At 42.2% G+C, this 26,918-nt stretch overlaps 1 protein-coding gene across 2 annotated transcripts; it reads left to right on the top strand.

Annotated features, from left to right (window-relative positions):
- Window positions 1-3,023: 3,023 nt before the first annotated feature.
- On the top strand, window positions 3,024-19,976 carry NTMT2 (N-terminal Xaa-Pro-Lys N-methyltransferase 2). Of its 2 annotated transcripts, XM_085068496.1 has the most exons (5): window positions 3,024-3,275; window positions 8,539-8,676; window positions 10,639-10,814; window positions 16,290-16,539; window positions 19,073-19,976. In XM_085068496.1, the coding sequence occupies exons 1-5, from the start codon at window positions 3,032-3,034 to the stop codon at window positions 19,345-19,347; spliced, it is 1,083 nt and encodes a 360-aa protein (XP_084924622.1). In that variant the 5' UTR covers window positions 3,024-3,031; the 3' UTR covers window positions 19,348-19,976. The 2 variants fall into 2 exon arrangements, with proteins under 2 accessions (XP_084924622.1, XP_084924623.1); XM_085068497.1 differs by lacking the exon at window positions 8,539-8,676 and having other exon boundaries at window positions 3,026-3,275.
- Window positions 19,977-26,918: the final 6,942 nt, after the last annotated feature.

Here is a 26,918-nt window from a genome sequence, read left to right as displayed (position 1 = left end):
TAGCCTGTGGTTCTCAGGAACTCTTAAAACCTGTTGTCAAAGATAAAACAAAAATTACTTGCTTTAACCACATCTATTCCTGACAGCATGTGCTAACCATGAGTGTGAGGGAGAATAATGACTATAGAGACCTTTCTAAGATAAAGAGAAATCTTACAGCAGTCCTGATGGCTTGTCCGTGTGGAAATTAGATTGCATACCAGGTGTTTTGTAAGCAGAACACAGTCATTTAAAGGCAAAATTGACCCTTTGTGATCTATGTAGTGCATATGTTTTTATTTTTCTCTTCTGTGCAGCTCATGTGTTTTAGAACTAGCGTGTGCAGGTCAAATCTGCAGAGGCAGGTGGTTACCTACTAATATAAAAGCAAGTCCAACTCCTCTTTAAATGCCCTGATGCTCCAACAAGCAGATCCACCTTGGATCTTGCAGCAACTCATCATAAGCCATCTGATACCTTATTTTAAACCTGCTACTTAGGCAGAGATCAGCTGCAAGTATTTTAACAAGAAGCTGCTCTAGCTGATCCCTCATTTTAATTTCTGCTAAACCTCTTGTCATAGAACTGCCTGATCTCACGGGAAGGAAGAGGAAGTCACATAGAGAAACTATTTGCTTACCCACATAAATAGAAGCACATTCTTACTTTAGACCAAAAGCTGTTCAAGCCAATGACTGTCATGCATTATGGATTACTTTAGTTTAGTTTACTCCGGTTTATCCAGAGGTCTGGATTCCACAGGGTTCCTACCACCAAGAAAAAGGCTGGCTAGCTGGCTTCAAGTTCAGAAAGAGTCAAATGCCATTTGGGAAAGGAAACTAAGGTTGAGAAGTGGGGTTACTCACATTTCAGCAGTCATACCACAGGTAGTATGGGTGTCATTGTGCCCATATTCAAGCCCCACACTTCTTGTTAATGCAGATGTTGGGTGTGTAATAGTGCTTGAATTGTTCACAGCTTCTAAGTAGACTGATACTACTCCTGTTCAGAATGTGGATTTAGGAGACAGTGTGAACCACTTGTGAGTTGTTCTTGGCAGAAAACATTAAGATGCTGTTGTTGACAAATAGAAAACATAGCATCCACTTTGTGAAAAAAACCCAACAAAACCCCAACTCTACTATTTATGTGACCTTTAGCACAAGCTTCTGGGCACAAATCTGTTTCCTCTAAGTTTTGACAGCAATAGGAAGTGCTTTAAAAGTGCTTTAAAAGTCTCGTTGCTCTTGAGATTCACTTGCTTAGCTACACTAGGATCTGAGGACCAAGGTTGTGTTCACAGTAACTCATTGACTACAGACCTGCAACAGGGATTTGATCTCATGTAGGTGGAATAATAGAAGTGGTGTTTATGCATCCTTCTGTAGATCTTCACTCTTTTTGTGCAGAGCAGGACTACTGTGAGTCAAACCCACCACTAATTTATCCAAAACAGTTATAACCAATATTCACCTTGAAAAACTAACCCTGTTTCTTTTCAGAACTGTTATTTCTGACACATTTGTGTTGGGGGTTGTTGAGAATGGTACCATGGAAAGACAAGTGAGGATGTCATTGTGCCCAACAATTCTTACGGGATTTATGGTGTCTTGTAAGAGGAAAGCTCACTTTGCTGAGTGAAATCACAACTTTTGCTCTTGTGGCACCCGCTGGAGCACACTTCTTTAATGGGATGAAGCAGGGAGATCTGCATTATTCATAAGGCCACTGTGTATTGTGGCTGTATGGCTCCCTCCTCCACACCAACATCCCAGGTGGCTGTTCCAGGTCCCCAACTGTGGTACATGACAAATTCCCTCGTGTCAGCTGTGAGCTGAACTAGGGAACTGATCCCAATTAAAAGGCAAGTAAGTATATTTTTCTTATTAAGATTTATTTTCCTTGGTGAAGGCTGGGTCACCTCTGTGGTGTTGTTAGAAGCTTGATCAGATTTTTGTCAGGAGGTTGCAGGACTGCTCGGGATGTATAGCAGCCCATTTGTATCAGAAACATCCAACTGCCTGACTGTGTTGCTGCTTTGCAGAGTGCTTCCACTGCAGGCACCTGGAGCAAAGAGCCTGATAAGGGGAAACCCCCATGGACACACTGTGTGAATTCAGTGCAGGCAGTAGGAAGTCCCCATCCCCTTGCCAGGGTCGTTTGCAACTCAGGAGGCTTGAGGCTATCCCACATGGAGAGCCTGAGCTACCAAGGGACAAACAAAGGTTTTGAAGCAATGCCTGTCTCTCCTTGTCCCTTGAGGGACACCTCGTCCCACCTCTTCTGGGATGGGACATACTAATGATTTACAGCACCCCTCCTGTAGTGGCCTGAACCTGCTCTTTTCCAGCCAATTAATTTGTCTGAGTTTGTTAACAGGCAGTTTATCTCCTCATGTTCTTCTGTGTATTTTGTTAACTAAAGCAAAAATCTCTTATCTGTTCCTGATTTTACCATTCCTGTGTTAGCAGACAGAAATTCCTTCCAGCCAGTCCCTGATGATGAGGCAGTCTGTACCCTTTAAACAGGTTACATGAACTCAGGCGTAGAGAGTGACTTGCCCTGTCATACACAGAGACAAAATGTGAAGCTGAATCAGTTGCTTTCTCTCTTTGCTTGCTGTAATCACAGTTTATTAGGACTCAGGTTTGTGTAGAGGCACATTCGTGTTCTGCCTTCTGGCCTTCCTCTTGGGTACCCTGCCCTGAAGAACTGATGGTGAGGGAGAGACACAGAAACAAAATCACTCTGCAACGTGTAAGAGGGAGATCCTGGATAATATCTGAGTTCCTTAGAAGTGAAAGCTGAACAGACTAGGAGAAGTACAATTAAAGCCACTCCTTTTTGGAATTGATATACTTTTACCCTAGCTAAGCAACTTCCTGGTGGATTTTTTTTTTCACTTTCCAACACCTGCTTGTTTCAGAGGGTCACAGTCCAGGGATGACTGTGAGCCAGTGCCAAGAGCCAGCATTTCTCACTCCCCTCTCTCCCGCCTCCACCCCCTGCCACACACCCCGATATAGAATGACAGCACATTGCCACAATTTAAATGACGCTGCCTCTGCCTCCTCGGAAGGACAGGTCCTCCAGAGAACACCAGCCTCAGCAGCTGTCCACCCTCCCTAAAGAAATCTTCATCATGGCCTATAAAGCAGCACATTTGGCCTTTAAGTCACGCTGGCAGCAAACAGATGAAGAACTCTGTCGGCACAGCATGTCCTTTGTCTTGCACAAGGCGATCCAAAACGACTTCTTTAAGTGTTACCTGTATCTGCTGGAAAAGCTTCCCCTGGGTGAGTAGCTGTGGGCAGGAGTGTCTGTGTGTGTGTCTGTGCTCTGGAAAGATGGATTGTGTCAGATGGCAGAGGGCAGACACGTTACTGACAGCAAGGAGTAGTCGGAGTTTTGAGAAGCCCAGCTCGAGAGACTACAGTGCTCACTGAAGAGTTTGGAAATCTCTCTCTCAGCTCCCTCTAATTTAGCACCCTGTTGTTTCACCTAAATACTCCACAGATTCTTGGAGGAAGGCAAGGGAAAGAGCCAAGAGTCAAAAAGAAGTTTGGGTTTTGGCTGACCATTCCTTTTTTTGCCATCATTTGAGTAAAACATGCTTGGACCTGTTTGGAACTTGGACAAATGCAAAACTAGCAGAGCTGGCAGGCTGTTGTTTCTTTTGCCTGATACCTGTTTTGTTGTCATTCTGGGTGTCCTGAGCTCCTGGACAAGTGCTTGAAAGGGAATTGTAAGAGTCTTTATTACGCAGCTCCCTGCAGCAGACTGTCTAACCTACAGTTTGTTCTCTGGGAGGAAAATGCTTCCAAAAATTTGTTTATGTACAAATTTCAATGACAGCCTCTGGTACAGAATGCCAAAAGATTTTTTTTTTTTTAGATGTAGAAAATGAATGTTCATTTGTTATGAAAATTTGACCCTGAATAAGAAACAAAATTTCCCTCTGATAATAAAACTAAAAAGTAGAGTTTAGATTTTTTGACTTGAGGCTTTTATTACGTTAGCATGTCATGTTTTAAGCAGAATTATTCAGCCTACACTTAATGTCAGAACTGCAGGAATTTTAAGATGGGAAGGATGAGTCTGTGCAATCTGTTTAAGTGAATTCTTGAGAATTCCTTTCTAATTGAATGATCCATTTAGGCAAAATTTTACCTGTTCATGTGAAATGTACAGATGCCAGTGATAACTCTGCTCAAGAGGGTAGAATTCATGAATCCTGTAAAAAAAAACATTTCCATGTTATTGTAGTATTTTTAATGTAGCTTTTAAAATGCAGCAATATCTGCAGCTATTTAAAATGAAACATGGAAGATAAATACTCCTATGTCTAGTGGTAGGTAGCTGTGTACAATGAAAAGGAAGGGAAGATGGAAAGGAAGGAAGTCAATTACAGGTTGATGAAATCTCATGAAGTCTATGAAAATGTTATTCTTTCATTTGTTTTGAAAATAAGCACAACTTACTAGAAAACAAGCAGGATTTCCTGCAGTGTTAACTGTTAGTGTAAGTACTACTAGATCATTTTAAGGTTAGAAGGTACCATTATGACCATCTAACTTAAAATTTTATGTAAAAATTCTGGCATCATGCTTGTAACTTGTCTGGGTCACAGTATGCATTTATGAACACAGAAATACCTTAGTTTAAGGGTTTCAAATGGCTGAGACTCCATCATTCACCATTAAGCTGTTTCCAGGCCTAATTGCTTCACTCTTGTAAAACCATTAAAATGGTCTTTATTTCTTGTCTGACTTTTATTTGAATTTCCATTCCCAGCCAACAGGCTTTGTAGAATATTCCTATCAGACCAAAGGTTCCCTCTGCCAGGCTTTTTTCATGACCTGACTCATTAAAACTTAACTAAAGAGCTTACAAGCCTATTGCCAATTTATCCAAATTATTTTGACTCCATGGAAGATGGACTGTGAGCACAGCCTTAAGGTGAACATGCAGCATGTCTGTTCCTCCATGGTTATTGTCATGAAGCAAAAGTGGGCATGGGGACAGGTGGAGTAGTTCATGTGCTGTGAATACACAGCCAGGGAACTTCACATCATGCTTGGATGTCAGGGTTTGGATAGGTGGACAGTCAGGTGGGTGAAAAATATTTGGGTGATTGGGCTCAGAAAGTCATGGTCAAATCTTGAACTCAGTGGAATCCTGCAAGGGTCTGTCCTGGGACCTGTCCTGTTTAGAACCATAGAATGGTTTGGGCTGGATGGGACCTTAAAGATCATCTGGTTTCAACTCCCCTGCCATCTTTATCAATAACCTGGAGGGGGTGAAGGACTGGTTTATTGTCACATTCAGAGAGTGCAGTCAACTGGCAGGACTTGCCCACAAGCTCTAAGTCAGGATTGCCATGCAGAGGCACCTAAGTAGACTGAAGGAAAGAGACAGTAGGAACCTAGTGCCATTTAAATTCACTGAAATCCAAACCCAAATTCCAAGTTCTGTACCTGGATAGGAAAAACTCTTGGCAGCAACACCACAGACTGATCAATGTCCAGCCAGGAAATGGCTCTGCTGGTGAGGTTTTGGTAGGCAGCAGCTGAATATCCTGGAAGCAAAGGCTTCCAAAAATAATATCCCAGGATATATTAACACAAGCATGGCTAGTTGATTGAGGGAAGTGATGATCCCCTTTTCTGCAGCAGTCATTAGACCTTATGTGTAGAGTCTCGAAGTCCTGGTGCCAGAAATGACATGGAGGGAGTTGGAAGACCCCCAGTGTGGTGAGGGAATTGGAGCACATGCCCTGTGAAGACAGAGGAAGGGGATGGGGCACATTCAGCCAGAAGAGAGACAGATAACATCCTGCTAATACCTACAAGAAGGTCATGAACAAGATGGAGCTAAAATCTGCACAGTTGTGTGAGGCATGAGGACAAGGGCCAGTGGCTGTAAATTGAAACAAAAATAGTCCAGGCTGGCTGTATGGAAGAAAATCTTTCCATGTGAGGACAGTCAGGCATTGGAACAGGTTGCTCAGGGAAGTTGTACAATTCCCCATCACTGGAGTCTTTCTATACCTAGCTGTCTGAACCGTGAAGAGCCTCATCTGACATCATGTCTGTCCCTGATTTCAGCACTAGAGACTTCCTTAGGCGCCTTTCAACTTGGATTATCCTGTGATCCAGTGCTCTCTGTGATGGAGAGGACAGAATGTGGCAGGTCTGAACACCTCTGCATAATGACAGTTTCCACCTCAGTTCAGAATGGAACTGTGCAGAAATGAACTTCTCAGGCTTCAAGACTAGAGCCAGATATCTCTGTGTAAACAGTGTTAAAGGACTAGAGCAACATTGTGACCTAGCAGGGAAGTTAAGCATGCGCTTAACCCTACTCATGAGTAATAACACTGAAACCAAGCCTCACATTGAATCTTGCAGTGCTGCCCAGGGTCAGCAAGGCACAAAGCTTCCTTCAAACTCTGCTAACTCCACGCTGCCCTCACTCCACTGCTGGGTTCAGTGGTGGAGCACTATTAGCCGTGTTTACTTAGGAGCTGAGCATATCTGGTATCACAGCCTGTTAAGAGAAACATGTCACTTTTACAGACCAGGGTAACATTTATAAATAAAAGACATGGGTAACTTTAGGCCCTGATCCAACAATGTACTTAAATGTGTGTGAGAGCCCTTAAGCCCAGTGGACTTTATTGGAGCTACTCAGATGCTGGAAATGATGCACGTGTTTACACGGGTTGTAGGACTTGGTGCCAGTGGGCTGAGATCTGCAGTGGAAAACTGAGATGATCCATCCCTAGAGACATATATGCCTGTGTGTGAGGCACGTGGCAGTAAGTAAAATCTGCTCTGGGGGTGGGATGATGTTCATCCTCTATAAAACAGAATTTACATGGTACTCAGACCACAGTAGAGAGGTAGATTCTACCATGGACACAGATAACTATTTTTCAACTGGTGCACAAAGCAGATGTTGCATTTAAAAGGGAGCCCTCAGCCAAACTGGAATTAGTTCAGTATCTCACAGAATGCAATTGCAGCCACAAAATAATGTTCACAAATAAAAACTTCAAAAAAATTACTTGCAACATTTACTTCTGCCAGGGAAATTTAGTTGAGGAAATCCCGCAGTCAAGAACTGTAAGTCAGTGTACTGCAGGTTGGGATTGCACAGGGTCTTATGTAGTAAGTGGTCAATTTCTTTAGAGATTTAGACAAGATGCAATGAAAACCAGGATTTTTCACCAATCCATAAGAAAATATTAATGTTTTGGACTTTGCAAGCCAAAAGGCTCAGGTGAATAGCGTCTGTCTAGGCCACGCTGGTTGGCATTCAGCTGTAGATCACCACTCTACATCCAGACTGTGTTAGCAGTGACTGAAAATTATTGATGTCTCATGACTGGAGTGACCTTTAGGGAGCCAGTTCATGCCCTTAGCCTGCTTGAGCAGTGGGTTTGCTTCAACCATCTCTGCTTGGGGACTTGCCAGCAGATTCAGCTGAGGGACAAGTGTGCTGTGAAAAAGGTTTCTTCCTCACTGGAAACACATTTCTAACCTTAAATCTTGCAAGTTACCTGCCTTAACACTGAGAACCTCATATGTTAGGCAGCTGCCTGCCCTGTGATGTCTGAGGAGCCTCCATCGCCCTATCCTGCTTATGCCCTACTTTAAGAAATTCATTGAAGACAGGCTGTGAACCCATAACATGCCTCACAAGTATTTCATTTCCTGATTCATGGGATAGTCCCACATGGGTCCTGGAAAGGGAGATGCCTCTGGCTAGGCAGGTCCTGTGATAAGGGCGAAGCACAGCTGCAACACTGACAGCCACCGACGACATGTGGTGCTTCTCTTTTGGGGTGGATTCCTGCAAGCTGGCAAACCTCCTCCTCTTCCCTGTGGTTCTGCTGCTGGAGCCTGCATGCCAGGCACAGCTGCGAGGCAGATCAGAGGTGATGTTGATTGGCTCTGTCCGATAAACTGGGTTGTGCCTTGGGAGAGCTGGCAGTGCTGCAAATTCCCGAGAGGGAGGAGCAACGGTGAGGAAACAAAAGGAGGAAATCACCTCTGCAGATCTCACACTGCACCAGTGAGGCTGCGGGTGCACAGGAGAAGACTGGGTACACTGCTACTCTTTCCATTGGCCCGTGTCCTTGCATGCCCTGGGGTGGGAGACGTGCATGAAAACATCTTTGCACAGTTTGATGCACAGAGAAGACCCTGTGGATACTCACACAGAGCTGGTTTCAGATGCCAGCATGTAGGGCAGGGCTCTGGGGCCCCAGATGGCTTAGGAGGAGCTGCAGTCAGCTGGTGTGTGCAAGCAAGTCCTGGCAGGAGTTCTGAAAGCCTGGTATTAGTTCTGAGTGAGAAATGTGAGAGCACACACTCCAGATCTGATATCCTGAATAGCATATCATCCCCACGTGTTGCCTCAGGTCAGGCTCGTGTTTTGAGTAGAAAGACTCTGAATATTTGTTGTCCATGCTGTCCTAGTGTGCAGACAGCCTGTAAATGCCTTTTCCTTCAATCATCTAGCAAAATGGTATAAATCACTGTCCCTTGACAGGTCCATTGAACAAGCCCTGGAATCATCACTGGATTCTTATATGGAAGATCTTGCAAAGCCAACATGCAGGGATTCAGTTCTGTTCAGCAGACAGACTGACCTCTGAAATGGAGAAAAAGGAGACACAGAGAAGACAAGGTGGTGCCACTTCTGGAGAAGGATAAGAGATCCCTTACTGAAAGAATTACAGCCACAGATGGAGTCTTTTTTCCCAGGCTCTGGGAGCCACCCTGGCCAAGTTGTGCTGGGGATTGGCTGCTGCCCCCTTTGTATTAATTTCTTCAGCTAAATGGTTTCTTCTGAGTATGTGAATATAATCAGTGGAGTGTGTAAAACTCCCAGGTTTGACCCTTGCTGGGCTCACTGCTTCTTGTGGTATAAATTTCTCAGGCATAACATAAATGTGTAATGGATTAAAGCTTTAATAGTATCCGTTCAGCAGTTGACTTAAGCAGGTGATGACAAGAGGGGCTGGTAATGCTGCTTTTGTTGGATGAGGGATATGCTGGGCATGCTGCTTATGTGTAATCCAATAGCACTATTCTGTTCTGAGTGGTCCTTGGTGGTAATTATTCCCCATCCTACTTCCTTTGTCCCCCCCTCATTTGCCTCCAAAATGTCACTCTCCTGCTGAGGATGGGCAGGCACACACTTATCATTCCCCGCTGAGCTTGCTTGCCCTCAATTAAATACATTCCAGGCTTATATTCAGGGCCTCTGGCCTTACTCTCATCCTCTGTGTGGAGGACATAATTCCTTCTCCCCAGCCTGCATAAGCAAGGCATGGCCTATTCAGCCCCTTCCCAGCAGTGGCTGGCAGTGCTCCTGTGGAAGTTTGAAGATGCAGCGACAAAGCGCTGCTCCCTGGTCCTTCTGTGCATGCAGCTGGCAGGGAGCTCTCCCTTTCTCTTGTTATGAACTCAAAAGGTGTTTGCTGCTGGATCATTTCCAGTCCCTTGGGTGTGCTGGGAACCTGAAGCAGAGCTCGTCTCACACTGCAAGGTGGTGCTCACAAAGGCTTGTTCCCAGTGTGACTCTATCCCTCCTGATTGCTTTCCCTGTCAGGCTTGGAGCTGTATTTTTGGTGAAGGGTCTGTCATACACACAGGAGAATGCCTGGACACTTGTGTGTACATGAGACAGTCAGAGGTGATGATTTCCAAGCAAAATGTACATACTGCTACAATCCAAACTTTTGAGCTACTAAGCAACTGCTTTTGATATGCTGATCCCCACTGAGTGCAGAAAAACCCAGGATGTGGAGGATAGACCTCAGTTTTTAAAGAATAGAGCAAAATAGTCCTTTACCCAGCAAAACTCACAGGTTTTAATAAAACAGCTTCAAACTACTTGCTGTATATTATCAGCTGATTGCTGTATGTTACCAGCAACGTAGCCAAGCAATGAAAAGAAACATCCAAGCCTCTGGTATACAGGAACCTGTCAGTATATCATCCAGTGATTACCTTGCTCCTTGACCTCTGACAGGTGAAAAATTTAGGACTGACTCTTCTAAATTGTGTCCCCCCTGTGTACTCATTTAGGCCTGAGACTACCATCTGCTTCTTGGTTCAGCTTACTTGCACTGCCACAGGCTGTACAGTATCACTAAAAATAAACCAGAGCAAGTGCCTCATTCATCCACTTTGTTCCTGGTGTACTCTCCATGCAGCTGTCAATAGCTGGAAAGCATATCTGGAAATCTGCATAACAGTTAGGTCAGTGATAGCAGAAATGACCCTGCATAGCAATAAATGCCATCCACAGCTTTTCCAGGAAAAATCAGACCCCTTGCTCTCCCTGGCATGCGTGTTCACTTCAAACCTGAAGTGATTTTTCACTGACATGAAAATGTAGTGGGATGACTGAAATGACTTCTGAACCTGGAAAGCGCTGAATTTGCTGAGCAGGGCTGGATCCCTTCAAGGTCTTGTAGGATTCAATCCAACACCTTTCCTTCCACCATTACTTTAGAAACTGACTTGGTGCTTTGAAGGCTCACCTTAAGTTTATAGGTCTTCGTCATCGTACCTCTAGAGCAATTAACTAAGCCAGAAATATCTGTCATTAAGAATAAAACAGTGATTTGTCTGCTTGCAGTGAAACTTTACGCTCTGACAAGTCAAGTCATCAATGGGGAGATGCAGTTCTACGCCAGGGCCAAACACTTCTACCGGGAGGTTCCTGCCACAGAAGAGGGAATGATGGGGGACTACATCGAGCTCTCCAACACAGACGTTGAATCCTCCCGGGAATTTCTCAGGAAGTTTGTTGGGGTGAGTCATTTAATCTCATCTTCTGCAAGAAGTAGTGCTGATGTGTCAAAAATTACATGCATGGTGCCCAGCCACATCTGATTTAAATGGCACCATGTGTCATATTTGATATACAGTCACCACTGTCATTGGGTCTAGTGAGGTATTCTGCCAGGTCATGCATCATCAGGAATACATATTTGTCCTCATCTTACATAATTTTTTACTTGTTTCACATCCTTTTCTTATGCTTCAAAGCTGCAATGAGGATTTTGCAAGGAGATCTTGTAGCTGGGTTTGAGTGGGGGGATTAATTCTCGGTGCAGGACTGGGACTTTCTATGATAAAATCCTTGCCAGCTTCAGTGGCAGATTTGTCTGTGCAAATTCCTGCAGTCCATTTGGGAAACTAGCTGAGACTAAATGCCCAGTTTCTTGTTTGCCTATTTATAGATATTTCTGACAGTGCTGCAACAAAACCCAGCCTCTCCCACACATTGGAAGTATATAGAATAAGCTATTCATTAGGCAAAATATTTTTTCTTGAACATTCCAGTGTCACTGAACACCTTTTCATGCAGATTACTAAAGGCCTGTAAACATCTTTAAAGGTCTGACCTGAATGGCAAAGAGATGTCCAGTGGGAATTTAAGAGCAGTATCACTTTGGTCCTTGGGTTTCTGAAAATCTTGGTGATACTTAAATGTGTCTCTGGAAATTTGAAAACCTTTAGAAGTGTGGTCTAATGGTTTTTTACTGCCCTTCCATCTTCCCAGGGAAAGAGCCCACTAAATCAGCTCAATAACAGTATTAGATGTTAAAGAATCCACAAAACTACAGGAAAACAAATTTGTTATGTTCTCCTGCCGACAAAATGACTAGTTCTATATATTGCTACCATAGATCTTTAATTTTGTGCTCAAATGTACAAATTTGGGATAGCCAGATGACCTTTTTTTAGCCTTAATGATCCACTGTGGGAAAAAAGCTCAATAGGTTAATTAGATGTTGTGTATGGAAAAAAAAAGGGCACAGTTTAAATGGATTGGGATGGAAAATGAGTGTCCTGACAACAGATAGAAATCATGCAGAGCAGCAAGTGATGGCAGAGTTTGCTGTACCTGATAGAGAGACTTTTGGGGCCATGAGCCAGCAAAACACAAGTGAACAGCTGCATTTTTTTTAATATTAAAGTAATTGGTATTAATGCTGATGCAAAAAAGGCTATTCAGAACCTCACTGTATCACACTTTCAAGAAACAGAGAATAGGAAAATACAAAGGAGGTTCAGTAAGGAGCTGAACCTGATGGTAACATTTCTGAGTGACATTTCTGCAAATGGCGTTTGCAGAAAAACACAAAATGCAGTCGAGGCACATTCCTTAAATTTTATTTAAGTCTTGTTTTAAGGGCATTTGTGGTATTCAAGGGGAAGATTTCACCCTTCCTAGACATCACAGAGATACAGTTTCCTGCAGCAGGTTTGTGTCACACTGTTACACTTTCTCCTCTCCAAGACCTGAAAAAGAAAGAAGTACAGTGTAACAGAGTTGCACATGCCAAAGAGAAATCATACCCAATGCATCAGGTGTGCTGACAGATACAAAATACTCCAGAGCAGAATTCCTACTCCTATAATTAGCCAGGGATAGAAAGGATACTCTGAATGGCCAAGATCAAACAAGGAAAAAAATTAAAAAGGAGCAGAAAGGAATCTGCATCTTTTGCTAATTCTGGTTTAGTTTGTTAAGGCCTGTCTCCTGTTGAGGTGCAGTCAATTGATTATGTTACTTATGGTTTCTTTTCCTTTCTTACTTCTGAAATTTGAATCCTGCTCAACGAGATACAGATATTTACTGGCTTTCTGTAGCAGTAACTTTATCATAAAGCTAATGACCTGTCTTACCAAGTTTATGGCTCCAGGAATATTTTTTTTTATCCAAAAAAGTGATCAAGATAGAAGAAAACCAATCTGCTTCACCCTAATATACTTCTTTTTTAAGAGAAGTTTAACAAAATTGCAAAATAGGAAAATTAGTTTCAGATCAACTGAACAATTTTTTATTGCTTTACCCTCTGAAAAACGTTTCCCTTTGTTTTCAAGAGTTCAAGTCAGTTCCAAAATAAAAAATGCTCTTTAGAAATGAAAAGTTGACAAGTTCAGTTTCTTTTTTCCTTGAAAGTTGTGAATAAAGAAGTATTTTGACATTTTCAACATTCTTTCCCATGTTTTTTTGGCTAAAACTATTCTCTAGATTTGAAATACCAGTTTCACAGAGAGTTTTATTCATCTAAAACTTTATATTCTGGCAAAACCAGTGCTCTCTGAAAAAATGCTTGCCCGGTTCCACTCAAATTACCCCTCTTGAGTTAGTTTGGCTGGCGTGGAAATGCCACACAGTGACATTTCCCTTACATGACTGATGTTGCATACCTTCAGGTATGGCATTTCTTAGCATGATTCTTAGCACCACTGTAAACTGAGCTACAGATTTCTTTACCATTGGAGAATTTATCTTGCCTGGGCACATGGAAGGAATTACAGAAAGGACTAAGGACTTCGCTTATATTTTTGCCTGTGTCCTTCCCAGGTGAGTCAAACGGAGTTGAAAGTGCCACTGTGCTCAAGTTAAGAGGTTTTATGTGTGTGTGGGCAGAACTCAAACCAAGAGCAACATGGCTTGAGCCAACAGTGCTGTGCAGACAAGCTCGAGGCTGTCTCAGGTACAGCCATGGGGAAGGGTTATCAGCAGAGCTCCAGCCCTGCATATTTATGGCACTGTGGTAATGCCTTGATGCCCACACAGACACTGTATTTCCAAGTGCCTAATCCGGAGGTAGGGAGTAAAAAAGAAAATAAAGAAAACAAAGAAACCATTAATTCAGGAACAGTTGTGAGCTCTAGGTGTGTAAAATAATACAGAGGGAGATTATATTGACTTTATAGCTCCCTTTCTGCCCTAGACCCTTTCTCCCTTTCTTGCCCCCAGGTCATCTGCTTGACTGATTACTTGCTGAATAAAAATTTTCTTGAAAGTGGTTTTTCTTGTGTTTGATCAGGGTGATGGAAGAAATGCTGTTGAAAATATGCTCTTTTTTATTTATTTAGAAGGAAAACCACTGTGATTTTTGTCTATTTCTTGAGCTCTGATTCCCTTTTTTGTCCTACATAGCTTCACTGCCTTTCGGCTCTTCCAAGACCCGAAGTAGCATCAGGAATATATCCCGCAGCTCTTTTATTCCACATGAAATTTGAGTGCCCTACTTAGCTTTACAGAACAATTTTGGGGTGTATATGTGTCCTTAAGGACAGTGAATCTGAGTTATGGGAAGCAAGTAGTCAGAGAAGCAGTCAGTCTTAAATTTTGAAGCCTGTTCTGGCTTACAGTTTTCACTTACACTATTTTTTTAAACAAGGAGTCTGATTTTCAACTCAATTAGACTTTTGGGAAAATGTTTGCCTTCCAAAGAAAATGTTAATACTCTGTCAAAGCCCTGAGCACTTCCAAACTGAAAATATATTAGCTGAACATGGAATTATGTCAACATTTTCATTACAAATGGAGCTGTGGTGTTTCACAGGGCTTTCTCGACTGACTGCCCGAAGCTCTTGCTCCTTTTCAGCGAAGTGTGGGATCAAACTTCATCTCCCATGATTTTTCTCTTTTCTTCTTTTTGATGGCACATGGAGATGTGTCATCAGAGGTCCTTGCTGTGACATATCATGGGAGATGAATTCCCTGTTTTGAGTGAGGTGCTGTGACAGTAGATTCTGTGAAACATGAATGTTGAAGGAGTTACGTGGCTTTTTGTCGAATTCTGTCGGTTGTTTTGGTAAAGCATCCTGGTTTTCTCACCAGCTTTATCAAGGATTTTTAGTTAATCCCATCACTGTGGACCTGTATGTATCTGCCAGCCAACAATATGGAACTCCACCTTGTAAAGATCCAAGACACAGATACTTCTCCTTTCCTGAATGCCTTGTTACCTCTTAGTCTGGTCCTCAGTAAAAGCCACGTGCTCCTAAGTGCAGCCTGTGGATGAAGAATGGCTCTCATTTTCTGGCTAACTACAAACAGGTAGTCTCCAGAGTCCAGTAGGGTTGAAGGCTTGTGGGCTCTTGCACACATCAGGAGATTAATCTTCCTGGGCATACAAATTGGGAGCAGCAGCCCTTGAGACTGGTGAGAGCCCTTGAGGGCTGTGTGCTCTTTCTACAGTTACTCTGTGTAATCGGATGCTCGGCTGGGCTATTCATAGTCATGTCATTGACAGTGCTGTCCTTTGACCTTAATAATCTACTGAATTACCCACTGAAGCCAGGCCAAAAAAGTGTGAGTTACATGATTTATGCTTGGTTGGTTACAAAGTGGGGTCTCCCAATGAGCAGGAAGAGCAAGACTCATCCTGGGCTTATTTCCTTTGAGAACAGTGAAGTTGCAGCAGAGACTTTGGCCCATAGCTTTCACTTCAACACTCAGTTCCAGGGGACAAAGAAAAGGTGTTTACATTTGCTTTTAATGTATTTGTTTTACAGATAACTTTGGCCAGGGGAGCTCCTCTCCCACAGTCAGTGCATGTGTAGACTTAGAATTTCTGTTTTACAGAACACCAACAGGCTCTTAAGAGCCTTTTTATAGCTAGAATGGAAGCTTTGGGGGTGAAATACAGCTTTCATTTTAAAGCCTCTTTTACAGTGCCTCATTATTTTCTCATAGCCACAGCCTTTGTGCCACGTTTTTTCATGTCTGATCTCTGTCCAAAGATGACATTTTGAAGAAAAAAGGAACAAGTTAAGCAAAATCTACTCAATCATCTTTCTTGTCTCTATGCCTAAATGAGAAATTCCATATATGCTCCAGCCCAAGCCTTTTGAGTTGTCATAAGTTACCTACCACTCCAAGATCTTTGTTCAAACACAATTTGTTTTGAGAACTGCACTTTGATTCCAGGGATTCTGTGTATCTGCAGAAATGCCTGTGGACACCTGTGGAGTTCTGTGCTGCAGAAATAATTGCTTGCATGGCAGTGTTTGGTATATGCTTCTTTTTTTATTAGGCCTTTACAGAGCACGGAATGAGGCTTATCTAGCCACGTAGTTGCCTGTGAGGTGTGAATACTTGAAGTTGCAAGGACTTTACAAAGAGAAGTGGATCTTCTGAGAAAGTTAGGAGCTTGTGAAAGACTCTGTCTCTTCTTACACCAAGCAAAAACTTACTGTGCAGCAGTAAATGCAGTGAAAATTCCCATCAGCAGCAGTTTGGGGATGTGACAGCCCAGCTCAGCTCAGCTCAGCCCAGCTCAGCTCAGCTCAGCCCAGCTCAGCTCAGCTGTACTCAAAGCTGTGCTGATTCTTATCAATCTTGCAACAGCCCTGTAGAGATAAGGAGAGAAGACACTAGGCTGGCTGGACTAAAGGCCATAGTGGGTGACACAGTTGTTGTGATATTTCAGGTGATATCTCTCAGATTTCAAATTATTTTTTTCTGTCTCACAGGGGGTGGGGAAAGCTGGCACCAGCCGCGCCCTGGACTGCGGCTCTGGGATAGGTCGGATCAGCAAGCACGTCCTGTTGCCAGTTTTCAAGAGTGTGGAACTGGTGGATATGATGGAGAACTTCCTGGCTGAGGTCCCAAACTACCTGCAGGGCAAGGAGGACAGAGTAGAGATGTATTATTGCAAAAGCCTCCAGGAGTTCACACCACCCCCACAAAGATACGACGTCATCTGGATTCAGTGGGTTTCAGGTTAGTTCAGTGTGATTCTTCCAGCCTGACATCTCAGAGAATAGACAGTCTGTGGTTAAAGGAAGTTCTCATGTGTTTGGGATCACTTCTTAAAATATCACAAGAGAATTCTAAGAGTTCCCCCAAGCCACATGCACCGTGAGTACAAATCAAATTGTTTTTTTCAGGTCATGTACAGGAGGAAGGTACCAGTTCTGGAGAGCAGCCTGCATGCAAAGGTGCAGCTGAGGAGGAGGCCAACCTTATATATGAATTTTCTTGAGCAGGAATCCTCTTTCTTAGTTGCTACTGCTGCAAACAGATACTGGGGGCTGGCCTCAGTAAACCCAGTAAACTGTGAACAGTGGTTTCTGAATCTGCTGATTATCCAGACTTGGAGGTATTTCAGGAAACAATCAGGAAAACAGTCATAGTGGAATCACCAATACCTGTAAATCAGATCAGGTCTTATTACTTGCACTGATGCTAATCCAACAGGTTCCCTTAGCTGTGTCCCACAGTAGCCCCTCCTGGAAGAAATTTCTGCTTCTTCTCCTGCAGCCACCCCACTGAATGCTTTGCAGCATTTAGAGCAACAGACTGGCAATCAGATAATGCAGGCTGTGTACCTTACAAAAAAAATATTCTGCTGCAGTGGAAAGGTTTCCTCCCAAACTCTGAAGTGAAGTTTCAGCATGCAGAAGGGATTATTTTAAAGCACAAGCGGGGGTCTAAACAACTCCTTTTATCCAAAACAGTGGAGATAGTTTCCTGCTAGTCAAAAAGAAAGGCAAAGCTAAAGAGATTAGCACAGGAGATGGTTTTATTCAGGAGCACTGAACACATAGTCTTAAAAGGTAATGAAACTGAGCGGCTTCGAACAGGTCTTTACAGCAAATTTCTTTAGACCAGCATCATTCTCCTTTGCATTTTTGCTTTTCTTTAGCAATGAGTCATTGCAGTAAATGTAGCTCCTGCCTCATCTTTTGAGCAAATCCAAGTCAAGATGAAGATGAATGAGCTCAGACCTGTCCAAAGTTGTGCTGGTCAGATTTGTGGCTCCTAACTAAGGGAGCATATCCTATTCTTAGCATAAACACAGATCTGAATCTTCTTTCTCCATCAATGTCAAGGAAATATGGAGTGATCTTAATCATTAACCAAAATTCTGCCCCTATTTGAATTTGGCTGAAATATGCCAATAAGTTCATTTGATGGAGCTCTCTGCTAGAGAGCAATACCTTGAAGATCTCATTTTCTTAGGAAACTACACTAAAAGCCAAGTTAAGAGAAAAAAAAGTTTCATATTAATTGTTCAAAAGCTTCAGTCCTGCCAATGAAATCTTGATTTAACTTACGTATGCGTAAGTATGTGAACCCAGGCAGTCATTTTATAAAAAAAATAAAAGTGCAAGCTTACATTTCATATAGAAATTACCATTTTCCTTCGACTTGAAAGGTATTCAGCTTTAGGTTTTGGGGATTTTTTCTCTTTAATTTTTTTTTGTGAGGAGTGGTAAAAGAAACTTGACATGCTATGTCAAAATGTGGTTTTGAAATGACAACTCCCATTTATAGAAGTTTAAATATTCCATCAAGAAAACTAAATATTTTGACTAGAAAATACAAATGATGATTTTTTTCCAAGTTTTTCATTCAGTTTTTGATCACCTGTCCTTGTTAATTCATGTTAGATGTTTCACATGAGAGAGTTCTCATTTTGCTCTTCTCTGAGCTTTACACTTCTGTTCTCAACATAAGAGAAGTCGTGGTCTTTGAGAAGCAAGGACAAGAAACAGAATCTCAATAACATATTGGAAAAAAGTACTATTTTAAAAAATATATGTGCATGTCTGCAAAAACCCCATGGGATATGGGGTAACATAAATAGTTTAAATGGCATTGTTGAAGGTCTTTGCATTCTTTGCTGGATTTTTGATCCAGAACTGCTTTGATGGGTACATGGTGCTACACAAGGTCACTGAGGTTTTTAGTAAAAGACAAAGGGGATCGTGATTGTCTAGTTTGACCTACTCTGTATCACAAGCTGTTCTGTTCATTCCTTTACCCTTGTGCTGAGCCAGTAGTTTGTGTTAAATTAAAACATATCTTGAGAAATTCAACCACACTTGGTTTGAGGACTTCAAGAGGTGGTAAACCCCGCTTCTGTTGGTAGTTTCCAATGGGTAATTGCTTACACTGTTAAACAGTTGTCACTTATTCCCAATATGAATTTGTTTGGCTTCAGTTTCCTGCCACTGATTCTTATTACGATTTAAACCACCAGATTAAAGAACCCTTCAGCACCCAGTATTTTCTCCACTCTCCTCACTGGCTTCTGTCCACATCTGTTGCTGCTACTAATATGGATCCAAAATATTGATTTGAATTTGTTGATCTCATTGATCTGCCGAGGATTTCATAGTTAAATCTGGCAGGACTAGAACTTTCCAATAAACAGGCTATGGAGACTCAGATCAAGGCACCCTTCTGACGTGTACAGAGGGAGTCTGAATGGTTAATCGTGATCTATTTTCCGTCTTTTCATCTGTAGGATATCTGACAGATAAAGATCTCCTGGAGTTTCTCATCCGGTGCCAGGATGGCTTGAAGGATAATGGTGTTATCATTCTGAAGGACAATGTGGCCAGGGAGGGTTGTACCCTGGATTGTCTGGACAGCAGTGTGATCCGAGACCTGAACATCCTGCACAGCCTCATTGAAATGAGCGGACTCACCATCCTGCGAGAGGAGAGGCAGGAGGGCTTCCCTGAGCAGTGTGTCCCTGTCTGGATGCTGGCCATGCAGAAAGGCCCTGGCCATTCCTGATTGTCCCTGACCATTCCTGATTGCCCAGTGAGACTGCAGAGACAGGACCATGGATGAACCACAGGACTGGGAAGGAGAAAAGCACCCACTGGAATCCTCCTGCCCATGCACTGCTCTGGGGCAGCAACTCCTAAAGGGTCAGGAGAGAACTACAATGGATCCAGCTTCTCCCATGAATAGTCTGCTTCTAAATCCTGCCTGCTTCATCATTCTTTCCATTCTTAAAAGCTTTCCTAACCTCCTTGTAGGATCTCTTGTTAAGGAGTCAATACTGGACAAAACTCATCTAATAGAAAATAATTAGGTCTGAAGTTTCTCTAGTAGTTAATACATTTTGCAGTGTTCTGTATGAGTTGTTAACAAACAAGCCTTGTTTTTACTATGGTACTTAAATCTTGAAATTTAAGGAGAATCTGTCAGATCACTGAAGCAGGAAACTCAAGTAACTTCTGAAAAACATAACCCAAATTTAAACTGTTCTCTCTATCTGTACTTTAAAGTATTTAACCCAAGAATATAAGGAAAGTTTTATCTTTTTGTTGGCATCAGCTATGCAGTTTTTGTTTTGTTTTGGGGTTTTTTTTGGTGTTTCTGTCAATTTGGACAATAAAAGAACCTGGTTAATTTTCCATTTTTAGGAGCTACTTCATCTTCCTGATGTTTCTGCCACAGAACAATAGTGGTGCATAAGGGATTTCACACTCGGGGGGAAAACTTGGCTGACAAATATCTGCATGTTTGCATTGAAATTTTCTGAAAAGCTTGCCCCACATACTACATTCTGGAAAATATTTTTTTTCAGAATGTTCACAGTGGAAACCACTTGAAAGCTTCTCCTTATTATTCATACCACTGTACATTTCTTTCTTTCCCACATTCAGAACGAGTCTGGCACCATATGCAGAGCTAATGGGATTTCACGGAGCGTTAATAGTAAGACTGTAAGAAGAACTAATACAGTATTGTATTAATTAACAACTGTGCTAAACTGCAGAGAGTGTTAGTGTAACCCAAAAGCTATGATTTATATTCAAAGAGCAGCTGTATAAGCCCGGATTTGAAAATCCTAACATGAAGCCCATCTCCCTAAGGCTCACAGAAATTACACATTAAGCTTCTTGTCCTCTTTGTAGAGGCACAGAAAGTGGTGTGGAAAGACAGAAGTTCATTTTGCAAACAAATTCAGAATTTGAAATTCTGCTTCATTCTAAATGAGGACATGAAGGGGAAATTTTGAAATTTGTTATGAGGGAAAGCCACACAACCACAGTTTTCCAAGTTGATTAAAATGTTTTATTCAGAGAAAATCAAATGTTTCTTTTCAATTGAACTTTTAACATAGTTTTCACTTAAAATGTTATTGAGACTCATTCAAAATTTTAGAAATTATTGATAATGTTAGAAGGGACTGTTCTGACTGTCAGAATTTTAATCACATCTTACTCCCCTGAAATGCAATTCTGGCAAACTTTTCGGACTTTATAAAGAGTTGCACTGTGACAAATCTTTGTTTTCTGTAGTGGAAAGGAGTTCTATAAAACATCCTTCACATGACTGTTGGCGCAATTGGCTGTGTCAAATATTGTCAGCTGTGTTAGATTAACTAAAAAAGAAGCCTGAAGATAACAAGATAAGGGAGCCACTCAGCTGGATTTTAGTACTCATTGCTGTCCTTTGATAACAAATCTTCAATTTGGGTTTTAATTTCATAACTCATCTTCTCTAGCAATATGTTTGCACATGTTGAGAATTACCAGTTTATGGGAGAAGGCTTTCTGGCATCAAATCTTATCCAGTAACTCTTCTGTTAATGTTCCATTGCTAATTGTAGCATTAAGGAAAACCACGCTGGTGATTTGGTGAATATTCTGGCATGTCTTATAGCCTAGAAACCTATGATTCCCACAGCACAGATGCTTCTGGAATGTTTTTACTAATTCTTCCATTCCAGTCAGCTGGTACGGGATGCAGATTTAGTCTATAGCATTGTTAGAAACCTCAGGTGAACACTTGCATTCTCAAATTGTCCCCAGAACTAAAGGCTTCAAATTCCCTTTAAGCCACCTACACTGCTTTCATTCTGCCAAGGCTGCTAAAAACTGATATGGTCTTTGTGTGCGCAGGAGTATGAGCAGATACCTGAAGGAGTCTTGGGATCATAGAATATTCTGAGTTGGAAGTGACCCAAAATTGGTCAAAATCCAAGTCCAGGTTCTGCACAGGACAGTCCCAAGGATCCCACCATGCGCCTGAGAGCAACTGTCCAAAGGCTTCTTGAACTCTGGCAGGCTTGGCCGTTTGTTATTTCAGGAAAGAGCATCAGCCCTATAATTAGTAACACTGGTTAGCAAAAAGAGGGGAATATTTCCATATTTTCCTTTGTATGGATTACAAATTAATTTGCCCTTCACCATTTTTTTCTTCCAGCCAGAGACATCTGCCATGGTGCAGAATACTTGGGGATTGCTGGAGATCCTGGTACAGTGGTATCTGTGCCAGGCAGATCTGAGTGATGATGGTCACTGCAAAGGTGAGAGAATGGCATTGTGGAAATAGGGGAATGAAGAATTTCATACAAATCTAAACAGCTGCCACATCTCACAGAGCACAATATATCAGCTGGTCATGTACACACCAGAGTGGGTGCAGTTCAGTAATGAGAGATGTGGTTCCAAGATGGATACAGAATGCAAAGTGGTTTAGGATGAAAAATGGAATATAAATGACTGGTGTGGTTACCAGTGAAATACATTTTTCAATGTAAAAATGTTCTTCCTGTGTTTTGTATATCTTTCCTATTAGAATTTCCAGAATGTATATACATAAATATATAAGGAAAATTGGTTCTCTTAACTATGTGAGAAGAGAGAAAAGTAAAATCTTAATTTAGTAGAAAAACCTATATTTCATGGTTTCCACATTCCAGGAAATTAATGTTTCGTGGCTATGTTGCTTCCACAGTAAAATAGTAAAGGTTTTCTGGTGACATAATGAACCTCAAGAGTAAAGAAACACAAACCCTTCAGGAGCTTAAATGCACGAGATTTCTGCAGACTGAATAATATTTTGGTTTCCTCCCTTTCCAAGGTATATTTTCATTCAAGAACTCCCAGCCATCTAGTACAGGCCACCCTTAAATGTTCCTTAATTTGGGTAAGTCTTGGCTTAAAAATTCGGGGCTGTCCGTGTTTTATCTGTAGTATATAATAACAATAATAATGAATCACAAATTACAAACAAGGTCTTGCTTAGAAATCATCTATGTATCAGTTGTTCTTTAGTGTTCAAGGACTGGATAGTCAATTCAATGGCTCTGCCTCAACTTCCAGGTTATTTAAGCCATTCCTTTGAAGAGGTTTTTAGCTCACTGGATTTCAGGGGGGTTTGAATCCCATTCATTTGGTGCTCATTTAAAAACTGTTCCTGATATCAATGTTACCAGAAATTTAATCAAAGATCAAGACTCTGTCTGAGACAAGGTTCACAAAACACTGAGGGTCCTTCAAGCTCAAGTCCTCATTCACCTCTGACAGATGATTAGGGGAATACCCAATTTGTCCACAACAAAGTAAAAGCTTAGCCAAAGCACAGTAAATCCCACTTCTGCCATGCCACCACCAAAGTTCTGGTATCACTTGGTTTCCCCATATCAGGTCCAGTGTTTCTATTCTGTGTGACTGAATGCCAATTATTATATTTATTAAATGAATATGAGCCTCAAGCCCTGACTGTGGCCTTAAAATGCCACTGCAACCCAACAAAATGTAGCAATTGAGCAATTGTTACAGGATTCTGACCAGAAATCCCAGCCTTTCAGCTCCACCAACCAGCAAAGCTCAAGCTGTTCATGTTCCAAAGGCAATTTGGACACTGCAGAGATCACCATCATTTTGAAATGTACAGCTGAATGGATGTGCTAAAATGCTTTGTTTCAGAAGTACGGAAATTATATCAAATATTTTCAGCTTGACTTTCTTGTTTGGGTGTTTATACAAGCTAATCTGAGCTGACATGTTATGTGAGATGACAATGTAATACATTATAAAGTATTGAAATAGTTGAAGTGAAACATCAGTTTCCTATAGAATTCAGTAATAAAATCAACACATCCCCTGACCCTAAATTTAGTGAAGCAAGTCAGTAATTTCCAGAGGAAGCTGATTTAAAGAGGAACAGCCCTGTCAAGAAGCATTTCCTCAAGCTCTCTTTGTCCAGACCTATCCCATCCACTCAGGCAGCTCAGCATGCCTGGTCAAGGAAGCAGCCACCGTAGGCTCTTTGACAGGCAAGAAGAAACAGCTGACACCTCCAGAGCATTCTGACCACCTCTGAGCTGGACTGGGCTGAAATCAGAGCTTCCCCTCTCTCCAGTGGCTGTGCAGTGACAGTGCATCCTTGTTACAACCAATTCAGCATCTTCATTGTTAATAACAGGAGTGCTGTGTGATCTGAGAAGCTGTGGCTGTCAAAATGAAGGCATGGACTTGGATAACCAGACACCCAGTAAAAATCAGAGTCATGGTACCAGGATACTGCATTAAAGGGAGCAGTATAGCACTGCATGATGCCAACTGGCAAAAGCTTTGCCAGTTATTCCACTGAGTGCTATAAGTACCTTTGTGCCATTCACTAGGTTTTTTCCATGCTCTTAATCCAGGCTCACCAGAGCATTTACAGTGACATATCAGGCAGTAGGCCTATCCAGAGGAACTTCACTCTTATGTGTGATTAAAACCAGTTGTTGTGCTGCATCCCATCCTTCTTCTCTTCCTTTGATGCTTCTTCCAACTTGACAAAAAAATCCTGCCTCCACTTACCAAAAATGATTTGTTCTCTGTGGACATCACATTTCACTGAAGTAAAACAGGTTACCTTTGATTTTAAGAGGAGGTAATTCTGTTTGTCTGAGAGCAATAACAACACACTGCATTTCAAACATGCAGGTTAATACCTGTCTTTTCCAAACGATGGCAAGTAGGCAATCCCAGACTGTTGTACCAAACAAAGCTCACATTCTCATCACCATAAATAACAATATTTGTATGACACTGTGCACCCTCAGGCCTTGAAGCATGGGTTTTATTGTGTTTGGGATAAGGAAATTGAGGCACAGAAGGGTGATCTGGGCAGCATTACAGCTTTACCTGAGTAGTAGTTGTGAGTGAGTAACTCCTCTACAAACCAGGCTACCTCAGGAGCTACAGAATATTTTGCAGGAAGACATAAACTGATACTGGCTGTGCTTGGAACAGATTCAAACAGCACAGTTCTGGTTAGCCTGCTTAGTTGCCCAACCTGGAATGCTCTCCAAAGAGAGGGCTCAGGCTGAACATTGTGCTCAGGAATATTAACAGCCTCTGTTCCTTTCAAAACATTGGAAGAGCAACCCAGCGTATGCCTGCAGCAAAAATAAAAACACAAAATTGGTGAAAAGTCTTCTTCCCTGTATCTTCAAAGAAATGTTGAATTTGCAGGCATTTCAACCTGTTGTGGTGTCTTCTGAGTCCTGGGATTAAGGTTTTAGGAGGCATTTGAAGATGCAGAGGTCCTGTGAGTGCACTGTGGCTTAGCAGATACCTATTGGTGTCTTTGCATGCCTGTAAGTCTCTGAAGGTTTGGCTTGTAGGAACCTCAGCTTCACACAAGACTATATTTTCAGATTTTTCTAGGAGACTGAAAGCAGTTAAGTGCTTGTCAATGGAGTGAGGCATCTAGCCATATTTCATCTATTTCTAAAGCATTTGGCCAATTCAATCTTAGTTTAGCACTAGTATGTCTTTGCAAACCCCTTAGGGAGATGTAGGCATCTTAAGCAGAAATAATCTCATTTGATTTAAGACACCTAAATACAGGTATCTCCTCTAAGGTAACTGTCTAGGCCATCTTTGCAGTCAGTGGAGAAAAACTGGTCATGCAGGAGACCTGGCAGGCCCATGCATTCATCCTGTTCTAAACAGATGCATTGAAGATCCAAGCAATAGCCAAGTCCCTCTGAAAGCTCCATTCAACTGTGCCACTTCACAGTAACTTGAACTGATTTGTAGGTACATTTGGCCTGATTGTTCCTCTCCCCCTCATCAAGTTAAAAATCACAGGTCTAGGTTCAAAATCTTTATTTGGAATATTGCCCTCTGTTTGCACACCCATGTTTAAGTTTTACCTACATATACACCTATATGTAGAATATATACAGTTTGTACTGGCCAAGGTGACCTGGGAATATGTATGGCTTGCCAGCTTTTCCTAAGGCATCTGCTGCAATGTGTGTAATCTGGATCCCCAGCCTCACAAAGTAATGGTCCAGCACTGTTTGCCAAGGGAACTGTTGCTGGATCAGCATTGGATGTCATCTGCTCAACCTGGCGCCATCCCAGGACTCCATGGCAAATCCCCTGGGTGACATCTGACATGTCTTGCTTGTAAAACCCGCTCAGATCTGTCCCAGCCTCTTTTAATTAGTGCTGCTTGTATCTCAAGCCTCTCAGTCATGCGAGGATTTTGTAATGTGGGACGCAGGATCAGCTAAGCTGACCTAAGGACATTGTGGCTCCCTTCTGTATGGCTGCACATGATCCCAGGGCACAGCAGGGGTGAGGTGCTTCTCACCTGATTTGGACATCCAAGAAAAACTCATCTGGGGTTAAGACAATTGCCAAGACTTTCCACAGTTGTCACTGGGGAGAGATCAGCTTCTCACAGAAAGCTACTTCCCTCCTATGGTTATCCCATATACACAACTGTAGAAGAAGCCTGCAGGACTGTCTTAGGTCCAGAAAAGTAATTCTTAGGTGTCTAAGACAACAGGTGAGAAGAGTTTCAGCTCCAGAGTGTGGAAACTCATGGGCCCTACAGTGAGACTTCAGTGCATTCAAGTCTGTTCTTTCTCCCACAGGAGCAGAGCTTGGATCTGCAGCCCCAGCTGTAAAAATCTTTCAACTCTGAAAGCCGCCCCAGATGTCCAAAGTGACTGTTGTTGGAAATTACTCCATCTTGGACCTTTTACCATTTTCCTTTTAGAAGGTATGGGCACAGAAACTCTGAAAACTGATGTTTGGCTGGTACCTCCCTCAGACAGACAAGTTTCATGAGAGGTGCTTTTTGCACTCTGGATTGATCAGTTTACCGATGAACCAAGGCTGACCTTCTGTCAGGTCTTATTAAATAACACTCGAGTTTTATTTATGGATCAGTATGTGAGTGCATTGCTAAATAAACAAGTGACTTCTCCTAAAATTGGGGTACCATTGGCAAACTCTTAAAAATCCAACCCATAAAATAAACAGACTCCAGGAGTTACCTCTTACTCCTGCCACTGCAGGAACTTCAAGGTAACAAGAAGTCAATAAACCCCCATCAACAAAATCCCCACTGGGATCCAGGCAACTGAGACTCTGAAGCAGCACTCATCAAGAGAAACTAAGTGATCCAGTAAAACATTAGAGTTCCCAGAGGCACCGTATTTGCCTTGATTTGAGGCAGCCCTGACCACTTAGCAAGGGCAAGGAGGTTCCTGTTGGATGGTGTCTGTAGAGTCACTTTGCTTTCTGATGTGCTCCCTGATAGTCTAACTG

Source organism: Lichenostomus cassidix, chromosome 8 (genome assembly GCF_008360975.1).
Source record: "Lichenostomus cassidix isolate B80296 chromosome 8, HeHo_3.0, whole genome shotgun sequence".
In the NCBI taxonomy this organism is placed as follows: domain Eukaryota; kingdom Metazoa; phylum Chordata; class Aves; order Passeriformes; family Meliphagidae; genus Lichenostomus; species Lichenostomus cassidix.
This window is presented reverse-complemented; position numbering and strand designations above follow the sequence as displayed.